Consider the following 14,655-nt stretch of genomic DNA (forward strand, 5'->3'; position numbering starts at 1 on the left):
ATCTATAGGGTTCTGCATTTGGGTGCTATGTTCAGGGGTTGCATGTTGGATTAAAAAAAAATAGCAAATTCCTTTCAACTTCTGGAAGGGATACTATCAATTTTCGATTTATTGGGAAGATAGTCTTTGAAATTTAGGAGAAATATGGTTGAATTTAATAAGTCCAATTTGCCTCCTTCTTTGTCTAGCCACCAGAGGTAGCCAGTGAATACCAAGCAATCCAGGCAGGTCATTCTGGGTTATTTGTTCTCCTTTGCTAAAATAGCCCTTGTGGGAGAAAATGGAGGAGCTATGGAGACACCCTAAACTGTTTCTATTGAGGCAATTAGCTGTTAGATTTGAGGCAAGATACTTTCTCTCGCTGAGCACCAGTTTTACATTTATAAAATGATTATCAGACCAGGCCAGAGGGCGAGACATAAACCCAGATTCAGGCATAAAGCAAGAATTTTTGTGGGGGAAATGTATAGGCAAAGGATGAGAGTGAATCCAGATGGTCCTTCAGAGTTCCCCCACTCGATGGTGAGGTGTGCTTGGGTTGGGCGTGACTGGGTGTTCCTACAGAGGCCTCCACCCCCATGTTTCCCTGTACCCCTTCCTGCTGGCCTCAAGCCTGGAAAAGGCAGCTCCTAGGGCCATCTGCCAATGACAGGTTTTCTCTTTTTTTGATGAGGGAATTAAATTAGTTGCTTTTTAAGCAGTAGGGTTGTTATGAAAGTTAAATAAAATATATAGAACACCTTAGTATCTGGTACAAAGAAGGCAGTCAATAAAAGGCAACTATAATTATTATTATGAGTTTGATTTTACATGAAATGTCTTAGTCTGCTGTGAAAATAAGATTTTGCTTTTAACTCCAGGAAGTAAATGGGTTTCTTTAATTCACTTTCTTTATTTTTCTTTAGGTTTTGGCCTTGGTTTTTGTCAGGAAAGTCATGGATCTCTGTTTCTCCAAGCGAGAGCTGAGCTGGTTAGATGATCTCATGCCCGAAAGCAAAAAGAAGAAGTTGGATGATGCCAAGAAGAAGGCCAAGGAGGAAGAGGTCAGAGTTCTTTTGCCAGCTGCACACTTTGGGGCGGCCTCAAGTTACAGGATGTAGGAAAGGTCACATGAAAAGTCAGCATGTCTGGAATCCCACGGATTATATTTAGGAGCTGGGAAGATTCTGCTAAAGCTGTTCTTAGCTGAGAAAGGATTAAGGATTCTAGTTCCTATCTGTCCTTCATTTTTGAATTTGATGACCAGTTGTTTTTGTGTCTACAGTCTACTCACCAGGTTCACACTTAGAATATGAACATAGAATCTGCTCTTATTATCAGATCTAATGGTTCAGGTTCTCTCAAAAGGTCTAATTTGACCTCTAAGTATACAAAACCTATTATTTTCTGAGCATATTTTTTTATGTATCTAATTGCAGATGATGTTGTGGTTAGTACCATGCAAAGATAGCTTGCATAGGACTTTGTGTCCTTCCTCATTTCCCTCAGCACTTGGCATCTGCCATCCACAGAGCGGACCCTCAATCAGTGGCCTATACGTGCAAAGAATGGAGATGCAGCAAAATGAAAATAGCAGACCAAGAACTGAATGAGCCAGAAAGTGTATCCAAGTATAGTTAGTGCCTGAAATAGTGTCCTTTGCAATGCAGTTTAGGGGACATTTTTTCTAATATCTTGAATTTTAAATCTTGTCTTATTTTTTCCAGATTTATTAAGATATAATTGACATATAACATTGTATAAGTTTAAGGTGTACTACATAATGATTTGATATATGTGTATCAAATTGCAAAAATGATTACCACAATAGCGTTAGTTAGCATAGTTGTCACCTCACATTGTCACAATTATTTTTTGTGGTGAAAACTTCTAAATCTATTCTCTTAGCAATCTTCAAATATACAATTCAGTATTGTTAATTATGGTCACCTTGCTGGACATTATATGCGCAGAATTAGTTCATCTTATAACTGAAAGTTTTTATCCTTTGACTACCTTCACCCATTTCCCCAACTCACCCCAGCCCTATAACCACCAATATGTTCTGTTTCTATGACTTCAGGTTTTTTTAGATTCCACATATGAGATTATACAGTATTTCTCTATTTTTAACTTATTTCACTTACTATAATGCCCTCAAGATTCATTCATGTTGTTGCAAATGGCAGAAGTCCCTATTTTATGGCTGAATAATATTCCAGTGTGTGTATAATAACCTTTATTATTCATTCATCTATTGATGAACACTTAGGTTGTTTCCATGTCTTGGCTATTGTAAATAATGCTATAGTAAATGGGGAATACAGATAGCTCTTCAAGATAGTAATTAATTTCCTTCAGCTATAGACCCAGAAGCGGAATTACTGGATCACATTAAAATAGTTCTATTTTAATTTTTTGAGGAACTTCCATACTGTTTTTCACAGTGGCTACACCAATTTACATTCTCACCAACAGTGCATGAGGGTTCCCTTTTTTCTACATTCCTGCCAACACTTGTTATCTCATCTCTTTAATATCCCTTCTAACAAGTGTGAAGTGATATTTTATTGTGGTTGTGATTTGCCTTTTCCTGATGATTAGTGATATCGAGCTACATTTTCATATACCCATTGGTCTTTGTATGTCTTCTTTGGAAAAAATGTCTATTCAGGTCCTTTGCCCATTATTTAATTGGATTATTTGGTTTGCTTTTGTTTTTTGCTATTCAGTTGTACGTTTTATATAAATATATAAAAATATTATATATTTTTTATTAACTCCTTCTTACACATATTGTTTGCAAATATTTTCTCCCATTCTGTAGCTGGCCTTTTCGTTTTGTTAATCATTTATTTTGCTATGCAGAATCTTTTTTTTTTTTTTCTTCTGAAGTTGAAAACAGGGAGGCAGTCAGACAGACTCCCGCATGCGCCCGACCGGGACCCACCTGGCACTTCCACCAGGGGGCAATGCTCTGCCCATCTGGGACATCGCTCTGTTGCAACCAGAGCCATTCTAGTGCCTGAGGCAGAGGCCACAGAGCCATCCTCAGTGCCTGGGCCAACTTTGCTCCAATGGAACCTTGGCTGCGGGAGGGGAAGAGAGAGACAGAGAGGAAGGAGAGGGGGAAGGGTGGAGAAGCAGATGGGCGCTTCTCCTCTCTGTCCTGGCTGGGAATCGAACCAGGACTCCTGCACACCAGGACTCCTGCACACCAGGCTGACGCTCTACCACTGAGCCAACCGGCCAGGGTGCAAAATCTTTTTGATTGATATAGTCCCACTTGTTTATGTTTGCTTTTGTTACTTGTGCTTTTGGGGTCATATTCACAACATCATTGCCAAGAACAGTATCAAAGAGCTTTTTCCCTTTATCTTCTCCTAAAAGTTTTACTGTTTCGGGTCTTACATTTAAGTCTTTAATCCATTTTGAATTAATTTTTATGGATGGTGTAAGATTGAGGTTCAGTTTCATTCTTTTGTATATGAATATGCAGTTTCTTTAGCAACATTTATTAAAGAGATTATCCTTTCTCCACTGAATATTCTTGGTTCCCTTATCAAGTACTAGTTGACTGTATATGCATGGGTTTACTTCTGAGCTTCTGATTCTATTTCATTGGTCTATATATTTGTTTTGTATTACTAAATAAGCTTTAACAATTATAAGCACAAAAGTAATAGAAGAAAACTTGAAAAAGGATTGTTAGAATTCACTACATAAAATGTGATGCTTTCACGCATCCAAAAACTCTGTAAACAAAGATTTTTTTATTATATATGTATTCGTTTATACACACACACACATACATACATGCATACATACACACACATACATATTTATTTACTCATTTATATAAAATCTTGGGCAATGATGTGTTTTAAAAAGAAAGTAAGGGGGAAGTTATTCAGGGTGATCAGGGATGACTCCTCTAAGGCAGGGGTTCGGGAACCTATGGCTTGCTAGCCAGATGTGGCTCTGTTGATGGTTGCATCTGGCTCGCAGACAAATCTTTAATAAAAAAATAATAACATTAAAAATATAAAACATTCTCATGTATAACAATCCATTCATTTCCTACCGCTCATGTTCATGGTTGCGGGTGGCTGGAGCCAATCACAGCTGTCCTCTGGGACAACACCAAATTTTTATTGGATAATGTATAACGTACACGGGTCATTGTGAGGTCAGGAAGTAAACTTCCCTCCTTTTAATCAAGTAGTCAGCTAGCTAATTGAAGAAACCCTTTTGACAAAGAAGATGGCTAAAAGAAAAAAGGATGAGTATCATACTTTTCAGCAGGAATGGACAGAGGAATTCGCCTTTGTGGAGAGAGCAGTTTCTGCAGTGTGTCTAATATGCAATGATAAAACTGTATCGATGAAACGGTCAAATATAAAGCGGCACTTCAACACACTCCATACTACATTTGCATCAAAATATCCAGCGGGGGACAGCAGGAAGAAAGCATGTCAAGAGCTACTGTGCAGAGTGCAAGCTAGTCAGCAGCAACTCCATGTTTGGATCCAACAAGGTGACTGGGATTCGGCTAGCTTTGCTGGTGCTTTAGCAATTGTGAGAAACGGAAAGCCATTCACAGATGGGGAGTATGACAAAACATTCATGCTTGATGTTGCCAATGAACTTTTTGATGACTTTTCAGATAGAGACCAGATAATCAAACGAATAAAAAACATGCCTCTGTTGGCAAGAACTGTTCAAGATCGTACCATCATGATGGCAAATCAAATTGAGGCAACACAAGTGAAAGACATAAATGCAGCACCATTCTTTTCTCTCGCTTTGGATGAGTCAACAGACGTAAGCCAATTATCCTAGTTTAGTGTGATTGCAAGGTATGCTGTCAGTGACACACTACATGAGGAAAGTCTTGCTGTTTTGCCTATGAAAGAGATAACAAGAGAGGAGGATTTATTCAAGTCTTTCACTGAGTTTGCTAAAGAAAAAAAATCTACTGATGGATAAACTTATTTCGGTGTGTACTGATGGTACTCCGTGCATGGTGGGGAAAAACAGGATTTGTAGCGCTTCTTCATGAACATGAAAAGAGACCCATCCTAAGTTTTCACTGCATCCTACATCAGGAGGTGCTTTGTGCTCAGATGTGTGGTGAGCAGCTTGGTGAGGTGATGTCGCCGGTCATTCTGGTAGTCAACTTTATTGTTGCCTGAGCTTTAAGTGATTGCCAGTTTAAAACACTGCTGGATAAAGTTGGAAATAATTATCCTGGTCTGCTTCTGCACAGCAATGCACGTTGGTTGTCAAGAGGGATGGTGCTCAGCCATTTCGTGACTTGTCTGAGTGAAATCCGGACTGTTCTTGAATGAAAAACGTCAAGCATCCTGAGTTAGCTAACACTGAGTGGCTCCTGAAGTTCTACTATCTCATGGACATGACTGAACATCTGAACCAGCTCAATGTGAAAATGCAAGGCATTGGAAATACAGTCTTATCTCTTCAACAAGCAGTGTTTGCATTTGAAAACAAGCTGGAACTCTTCATCACTGACATTGAAACAGGTTGTTTACTACACTTTGAAAAACTGGGAGAGTTTAAAGATACGTGCACAGCAAGTGACCCAGCTCAACATCTTGATCTCCAGCAGCTAGCAGGCTTCATATCTAATCTCCTGCAGTCATTCTAAGCGTGCTTTAGAGAATTTTGTGAGTGCACTCATCTTTTTAAGTTCATCACCCATCCACATGAGTCTACAGTGGACAGCGTCAACCTGAGTTACATCCCCAGTGTCTCCGTCAGAGATTTTGAGCTACCTGCTGCTGACCTGAAGGCCTCAGACATGTGGGTGAATAAGTTCAAGTCACTGAATGAAGATTTGGAAAGACTTGCATGACAGCAAGCAGAGTTGGCGAGCAAACCCAAGTGGAGAGAAATGAAAAACTTCAACCCGCGGACCAGCTGATTGTCAAAACTTGGAACGCGCTTCCCGTCACATACCACACACTGCAGCATGTGAGTATTGCTGTACTGACAATGTTTGGCTCTGCGTATGCATGTGAGCAGTCTTTCTCACATCTAAAGAATGTTAAGACCAACCTACAATCACGTTTAACAGATGGAAGTCTCAACGCCTGCATGAAGCTTAACCTCACCACGTATCAACCAGACTACAAAGCCATCAGCAAAACCATGCAGCACCAGAAGTCACATTAATGGTAAGAAGTACTTTATTCATCACTGGTTAGCAACAGCGTAACAATGTTATTAAAAAGAATTCAGAGACTTATTGTACTTTAAAAGTGTTGGTCTTACATTAAATGCACACATTTACTTGTATTTAATGTTAAACATATTTTGTGGCTCTCACGGAATTACATTTTAAAATATGTGGCATTGGCTCTCTCAGCCAAAAAGGTTCCCGACTCCTGCTCTAAGGACACATCTCAGCAGAAACCTGAAGGACAAGTCATGGGAGCTGGAACATTCCAGGCCAAGGAAACAGCAGATGCAAAGGTCTGGAGGCAGAATGGATTTGGTATGCATAAATAAAGCCAGTGAGCTGGAAAGAAGAAAGAGATAGCAGGGATTAGTTAGAAATCTGTGGCAATAGTTCTGGTAAGAGGTAATGATGGGTTAGGCTAAGGGAAAGTTGGTGAAAATGGCTGGGTTTGAGATATATTTGGAAGATAAAAAGTCTTTATAAAATTATTTTTAAAACTAAATCAAATATAAAAATGAATATTTTACCACAAAATTTTATGCCAGCATTCAACATTTTGTTAATTTCTTTGTGGTCTCTCTGAATCTTTAACATAGTTTTCATGTAAGTGTAATCATCATATATTTGTGTATGGGGGTATTACATATTCTGATATTTCCCCCTTAATTTCATGATGCTTTAATGTTTCTATATGTCTGTACTACAAATAATCGTATTTATTCTTTACTAAATAGAACATTATTTATTCTATTATATGTATAATATTCTATAATATTATAATTAATCTAAACCTTCTTCCTTTGTTAAAATTTTTAGTTGTTTTAGGTTTTATTATTATTAATTATCTTTACTAAGACATCTTTGTACATTTTTTTTCTGTAATTATTTCTTTTATATACTGATGGAACTATTTCTAAGAAAACGTTTTCTTTTTTTTTTTTTTTTTCATTTTTCTGAAGCTGGAAACAGGGAGAGACAGTCAGACAGACTCCCGCATGCGCCCGACCGGGATCCACCCGGCACGCCCACCAGGGGGCGATGCTCTGCCCATCCTGGGCGTCGCCATGTTGCGACCAGAGCCACTCTAGCGCCTGAGGCAGAGGCCACAGAGCCATCCCCAGCGCCCGGGCCATCTTTGCTCCAATGGAGCCTTGGCTGCGAGAGGGGAAGAGAGAGACAGAGAGGAAAGCGCGGCGGAGGGGTGGAGAAGCAAATGGGCGCTTCTCCTGTGTGCCCTGGCCGGGAATCGAACCCGGGTCCTCCGCACACTAGGCCGACGCTCTACCGCTGAGCCAACCGGCCAGGGCTAGAAAACGTTTTCTGATGGAACATTTCAAACACATACAAAATAGAACATTCAGTATTCATATTTTCCCCAATTGCCTTATTATTATATTTAATGATATGTTTGAATCAGGATCCAAATATGATCCATATATTACAATTTGTTGATATGTTTCTTAAATCTCTTTAGGCGTTCCCCTTCTATCTTTTTAAATCTTTGTTGAAGAAACTAGGTCTTTGACCTATAGAATTTCCCACCATTTAGATTTTACTGAATGTGTCCCTTGGTGTTATTTAACACATTTGTCTGTCCCCTGTGTTTACAGTAAACTAGTAGTTGGATCTAGAAGCTTACTCAGATTCACTTTTTTTTAATACTATTCCATAGGTACAGGTATCTATTTGTCTCTCTTTTCATGATGCATCAAACTTAGAAAGGAACATAATTATACTTTTTTATACTAAATGTGAGAAAAATTAGGTAGAAATCGTGGTGATAGAAAAAAAATGGGCTGGTATGGACTTATGGTTTTACTTGATACAAGATATAATAATGTCTCCTTTTCTTCCAGGAGGCTGAGAAGATGTTGGAAATGGGGGGAGACAAGTTCCCCTTAGAGAGCAGAAAGTTACTAAGTAGTCCTGGGAAGAACAACACTTTCAGGTAAAATTTCCAAAACACTCACTGTTTTTATTATACTATAAATGTTTTGGCTGTGCGTGGAGTGTGTGTGTGTGGGGGTTCTCACAATTGCAGCTGCTGGTATAAAAAGCTGACACTCAGCCTTCCAGTTCCAACATGTTAAAACACCTTTTCCTTTCATAGTGTACTGAGTACCTGCCTCATGTGAGGCACTAGGCCAGTGCTGGCAATCACAAGAATAGAGCCGAGGGACCCAATGTAGTGAGCGTCTTCTCTGTGCCAGGACTGGGCTGGAAGATTTACTGTGTGCTCTCATTAATCAACAACCTTTTGTATATTTGTACCATGAGGAAACAGGCTTGGAGGGTTTTAGTTAATTTGCCCAATGTCATAATGCTTCTAAGTAGAAAGTTTAAGATTCAATTCCTAGTCTTTGTATTCCTCAAACCAGTGCTGCTTCTGCCTTTCTCTGCTACCTTCCAAAGATGCATAGGATGTGGTCTGTTTCCAGAGTTCTCAGCCTGGTGGGAATGGAATTCCCAGGCTTGGAAAAGCCTTTGAGGATGGGCAGAGACAACTCATCCTCAGGGCATCTACAGTCTCGTAAGCTGAGGGGGAACTAAGTGGGGGTCACAGCAATTCCTTACTTCTGCCAGGCATTTCAGCCCCTTTTTCCATGGAAGTGATTGCTCCCCACAAGTAGCAGGAGGCTAAATTTGTCCATCTGTGGTTTTATTCCTATTATTTTGCTCCACTATGGGAGATATGTAGAAGCTGAAAGAAGCCCAGAGGTCAAGAGGGAGCAGAAAAGGGAGAGGAATTATCTGGGTCATCTAGATCCTGGATAATTTACTGCTGAATCATTGAATTGATTGCGGTTTATGCTGAGGAGGAAGTGAGGAAAGTCTTTTCTCTGAACACTTAAAAAAATGTTAACATTCATTTTGACATGTAAAAATTTATATTTAAGGTGTACATGTGATATTTTGATACATGTATATATTGCAAAGTAGTTACTACAATGAAAGTAATACCATATCCATCACCTCCTTTAGTTATCATTCTGTTTTTTTGTGTGTGTGGTGAGAACACTTGAGATTCACTTGCTTAGCAAATTTCAAATGTACGATACATTATTATTAACTATTGTCACCATGCTATGCACAGGTCTTCAGAATTTATTCATCTTATAACTGAAAGTTTGTACCCTTTGATCAATATCTTTCCTTTTCTCCCACCCCCAGTCTCTGGTAACCACCATTCTACTCTGTTACTATGAGTTTGACTTTTTCACACTGATCTCAAAAGAATGGAGTCTTTGGATCTTAATAAAATTTCTACCAATTGTTCTAAAAGGAGCCATTTGAATTTTCTGGCAACAAAATCAGAGCAGTGTTCCTTCTCTCTGGGATGCTGCCTCCTCTTTTGGCCTTTTGAAAGGAGACATTCTAACTTGTAGAAAACTTCAGAATACTCTGAAATTCTAGGAAACCAAGGGCTAGATTCAAGATCTTGATTCTCCATCTACTGACATTTGACCTTGGATGGTCAATTAGCCCTGGGAACTTTGGTTTCTGCACCTTCAAATGGGAATGTTAATAATCTCCCAATCTGTGATAGTTAAGAAAATATATTGTAAAAGCCCTTTGTTAACTATGAGTGGATAACATTTAGCTATTTAAGTGAGAAAATGAATGAAGAGTGCTCAGCCTTGTGTCTAGCACACTGAGCTCCAGACATGACCACTGTTGGCATCACAGCATCGTGGTCACCATCCCCAGAGGGGGCCCTCTAAGGAGTGCAGAACTGTGGGGGCAGGGCTGGCTGCCACCTGGCACACCAGCCCAGCCCTCAGCAGCAAGCACCTCATGAGTCATCTTGCGTCTCTACATCCCAACCATCTGGTTACCAGTCATCCTAAGAGTTGTTAGTTGAGCTCCCTCAGACCTAATATTTTCCCCCTTTTTTTGGGTAGTGGGCATTATAGACTGAGATAAGCATTTTATTTGCATGTCTGGCATTTACTGTCCTAAGTATTTATTTCAGATGTGACCCCTCTGAGATTAATATATCTGATGAAATGCCTAAAACCACGGTGTGGAAAGCTCTCAGTATGAATTCTGGAAATTCAAAGGAAAAGAGGTAAAGAAAACTAGAATTGCTGATTTTTATTTATTTTCAGATTTAAAAAATAGCAATGTGTTGAAAGTAAAAGATATTTTAGTTGTAAAATTGAATTAGTCTAATAAATATCCCTTCCAGGATTGTGACGAACCCCACAAGAATAACTGTAGGCCTAAAGAAAGTAAAAATGTTTTCTAAGTATTTGAACAGATACAGTGTTTTGAGTTGCCCATTTATACAGGTCCAAAGTCAGAATGGGATTTGGGGGGGATGCAAATTTGGTTTATCTATTTAGCTCTCTTAATATTCTTTCTAGTCCCCATCTCAAAATCCATAGAGCATTTTTCTCTGGTTACTGCAACTACACAAACTTGAAAATTGCTAATATATTGAGGTAGTGTTGACAGTAATGATACCATTCCATAATGAGAATTATTGCCAAGTAAAGATTTAGAAATATTAAATTGCAACTGTTTTCTTAGTTTGGAAACTAAATTCTGTATATCATTTACCAATAGCATAGATCAAATTTAATCAGGTTAATGAAGAAAATGAAAGGAATTGGGGCATCTTTGCCTGCAGTAAGGTAGGCTGTGCACCCAAATTGAATAATTTAGTCCAAACACCATGTAAGTTCAAGTAGGCAGATAACTGAAGGAAACACCGTAGGTTTTATGAAGGGTAACTTTTCTAGTTAAAGAAAGTAGTGGACTAGAGATGAGATCTAGTTTAGTTATTAATTCCACATATAATTTGGCAGGCCACTGTTTGTGCTCTCAGTGTACTTAGCAGGAAATTGAGGATAATACTAACTGCCTCACTCATACGGCTGCCTCTAAGGAGAACTGCTTATTTTTTCATTGAATGGGTTAAAATAAATCTGTGTTGAATGTGAGTGAAATATAGTCTTGTTTCCTTCAGAGGAAAATCCAGGCAGCTGTCAAAGCGTATAATGCACATGGTTATTTTTAGTGGAAAACTAGTCTACTTGTAAATGAACTTATATAGCCAGATCTAAATTGTGGTGACATCGTCAAAGTATTGTGTTAAAAGCAGGAACAAATTATGTATTTCCTTTTTGTCTAATTGTAACACTTTTATACAGTCTCTTCAACTAAATGTCTTTCCGGGGATGGAAGATTTGGGCCAATGAGGCGCCTCAGGGAAGTTCTGGTTACAGAGGAGATGGAGAATCTCTCAGAGAAGAAGCAAGACCAAGTCTGGCCCTGTCTTTGGTCATTTCAAAGCTATGCCGAAGCATTCAGTTATTCATGATGTGCGCTGGAGGGCATCCAGCCATCCCTATACCAGCAGCCAGATGGGAACGTGGAAGCAGAAGACCACCTCCTGTCGGTACTTCTCTTCCTTCTCTTTCTCTTTAGAACTGCCTCCATTGAAGACCCAGCTTCCCGTTTTCCAAACATTTTCTCTGAAACTCTCTACTGGTCTGCCAAGCCATATGGATCCATCCTGCCATTGAGGATTCCTTCAATGGGGCTCCTCTTGCTCAAGGATGGGGTCAGGGAGTAGGAGCAGAACAGAGAGAACACGGAAGGCTCTCCAGCCCCATAGTATCTGTAGGCTCCTAGGCAGCCCTGGGCCTTGGTTGGATTGCTTGCTCTGGGGGATGCTGGTCAGACTCAGAGGCTGTCAGGAGGGTCAGCGATCTTGGCATTGACAGTGCCCCCCACTGCAACCAGAAGACACCTCTGACCCAGGTGCATCTTCATTGTTCCCTAGCAGCAGCCTCTATGACTCAGTAAGAACCTTGGATGATGAAAGAGCTAAGAGAGACATTGGAGTTGTTCAGTTTAGATAGGAAAAGGCTCGGGGGGAAATCAACCATGATAAGTGAGGATGAATAGCTTCTCTTGGTTTCACTGAGGTTAGAATAAGAGACTGAACTTAAATTGCTACAGAAGGAATTAGTTTAGACACTAGGAAGGACTTCTAGGCTGAAAATCTGCCATAGTGTCTGCTTTCTAGATATCTGGGAAAGGTTGGATATAGTTGCTTGTGAGTAGAAAGGAAGACAAGGTGTTTTATTGGCCATCTTATGGAAACCTTCATGTCTTGTTGCTGTCTCTTCAGGACACATTTGACTTCATTCCTGGAGATATCCAAGTGTTTATGTAATGTCTCCTTAGCTGCCTTAGTAGCAAACCATCATCACCTAATTGGACCAAAGCCATGGCCACCTACATGGCCACCTTCAGCCATGTAGATTTCTGTTGGTTGACAAATGTCTGGCTCTCAGATGTAAAAAGCCACATTGGGAAATGAACTGCAAGTGGTAAAACTAATTTTTGTGTTTAGTTTACAACTATACTTACAGTTTTTCTCTTCTCTGTTACAGTGAATATCAATGGTTTAAGTTCCAGTGTGTATAGACTTTCCTTTCCTTTGTGCACAGAATGTGACTAGTAAGCATGTTGATACCCAGGGAATCCGATCATATTAGTTTTCTGTCCTGGAAAATCTTTGTATAGGGGGATGTCCCCTCATTGTGCTCTCCTTTTATAGGTGAAGAGTTGGCTACCTAACTTTATTGAATTTTACATTCCTTAGACTTTTAAAATATATTAGTGTATTTTAAGCTTACTCTAAGCACCTTTGATATTGAAGGAATCCTACATTTCTTTCACATTTCCCTATCTTAGAGCCACAGTTATTGTAATACACAGATGGTTTTCAAAATATTTAGGAACTGATATAGGATGGACACCACCCACTTAGAACAGATGCCTGCTGTAAACAAGGAGTAGTGTACTCCGGCTGGGCGCCATGCTGCTCTCAAATGTTATAATGAAATCCCTTTGAGTTGTGAGTATTGTTCTGGTTTTTCTGATTTTCTACCTACAAGGCTATTTTAGAGACAGCCTGAAATTACTTTCATGTGGTGCAGACAGGAATAGGAGTTCTTTGAACTATATATGGGCATTAAGATCTTTGTGAGCCAAAGCTTTCCATTTTGTCATGTTAGGATAACTGTAATAATTGTACCCATTTATCTGCCTAATCTAGAAGGCAGATTCACCTTTGTTTCTTGAGAGCACCCCTGTGCCGCCCTCTGTCTTGCCCCTCCTATCTGCTGCCACCTCTGTGCAGGGAGGCTGGTGACTGCTTGCCTGCTCCCCTAGTCCCAGTGTGGCTGTAGGAATATAACAGGGAAAAGTCCTTCATGCAACAAAACTTGGTGACAATATCACTGAGAAAAATCTCTCTCCTAATACACTGATGTCTTGTGATGCCTGTGTCTGCTAGGCTTGTCCAGAGTGGGCACCTGTCTCTGTCAGTGCTGTGCAGAGCAGTTACAGGGCCTCGTGTGCGCTTTCACGTACTTCCTGAGCCAGTTCCTTCCAGGTTACTGCGCCTTAGGAACGGTAGCTGCTTTCGAAGGCTGTGCCAGTATTTTTAGGCCATTAGATTTTTCTCAGACAATAACCAGATTCATTTCTGCTACATCATAGTGATAGGAATCGTTCCCTATTCTTACTCTCTCCTGTTTCCCAGCCGCGACCACTCAGTCTCAGCCCTGGCTGCTTCCTTGCTCAGTCTGTTGTTGGTGAACATGGTGGCAGAGTCAGGCTGTGCTGTGTGTGGGGTGGGGGTGGGGCGAGGGGGTCGGAAATTGGGAGTGGAGGTGAAGCAGTAGTAGTGTGTGTGTTTATGTGCATATGCATTTGTTTATCAACAAATGGAAGTCTGTCCATAAGCCTTCATTGCTGCTATCAAACAGCCTGTGCACCTAAGCTATGAAGACATCAAAATAATATGATCATCCCCCCATCTAGGGATTTCCCTCTCGGACTTCCCTAATAGAATAGCTCAAGGACAAATATAGGCTGATCAGTCTATAGAAAGGTGTTTAGGATCACCATTAAGGAAACACTGACTTAGGGGTGGAAAGCAAGGCAGGTAGTTAGGTGATTTCCATGCCCAGATTTGCTCGAGCCTGGGAAGCAGTTGCTTCTTTTATTTCAAGGGCAGATTTCAGGAATAATTGAGTGTTGGCAGGCCAATGTCCTGGTGAGCTGGTAGTATAGAGAGAGGCCAGGGATTTAAGAAAGTGATGATGAGTGGAATTTTGGTTCTAAGGGGGGAAGAAATGGCATTGCTAAGAGGGTGGGTTATTTCCTAGCCCATGACTTAGGCTCTAGAGACAAGGGGAAGACCAGCAGAAATGTACTCTGAAATATGTTTGGTTGCATAAAATGCAAACTAGTTTTTTGTGGCTATGTATGATTTCAGACTTCTGAGGATAGAATTATCAGGAGATCTAGTCTTTATCACATGTAGCTCCTGTCCCCTTCTCCTTATTCATATAAATTTGACTTTAGGATAAGAGGGGTCATGAACCAAGTGTGAACATTCCCTATTTCTCTTTGTTTGGGATGTCACTGGCTTTTAAAATTGGTTGTAA

General features: G+C 40.1%; 1 protein-coding gene across 2 annotated transcripts in view; it reads left to right on the top strand.

Moving 5' to 3' along the window:
• The window catches only part of SLC4A8 (solute carrier family 4 member 8), a 98,039-nt gene extending 84,794 nt beyond the window's left edge, over positions 1-13,245 (top strand). For both annotated transcript variants that reach the window (XM_066265264.1, XM_066265271.1), the window contains 4 exons: positions 906-1,043; positions 8,038-8,129; positions 10,155-10,250; positions 11,338-13,245. In XM_066265264.1, the coding sequence (XP_066121361.1) occupies positions 906-1,043; positions 8,038-8,129; positions 10,155-10,250; positions 11,338-11,350 (339 nt within the window). In that variant the 3' untranslated portion in view covers positions 11,351-13,245. The remainder of the gene's footprint in view (positions 1-905; positions 1,044-8,037; positions 8,130-10,154; positions 10,251-11,337) is intronic.
• Positions 13,246-14,655: the final 1,410 nt, after the last annotated feature.

The sequence above is a fragment of the Saccopteryx bilineata genome, chromosome 1 (assembly GCF_036850765.1).
Source record: "Saccopteryx bilineata isolate mSacBil1 chromosome 1, mSacBil1_pri_phased_curated, whole genome shotgun sequence".
NCBI lineage: Eukaryota > Metazoa > Chordata > Mammalia > Chiroptera > Emballonuridae > Saccopteryx > Saccopteryx bilineata.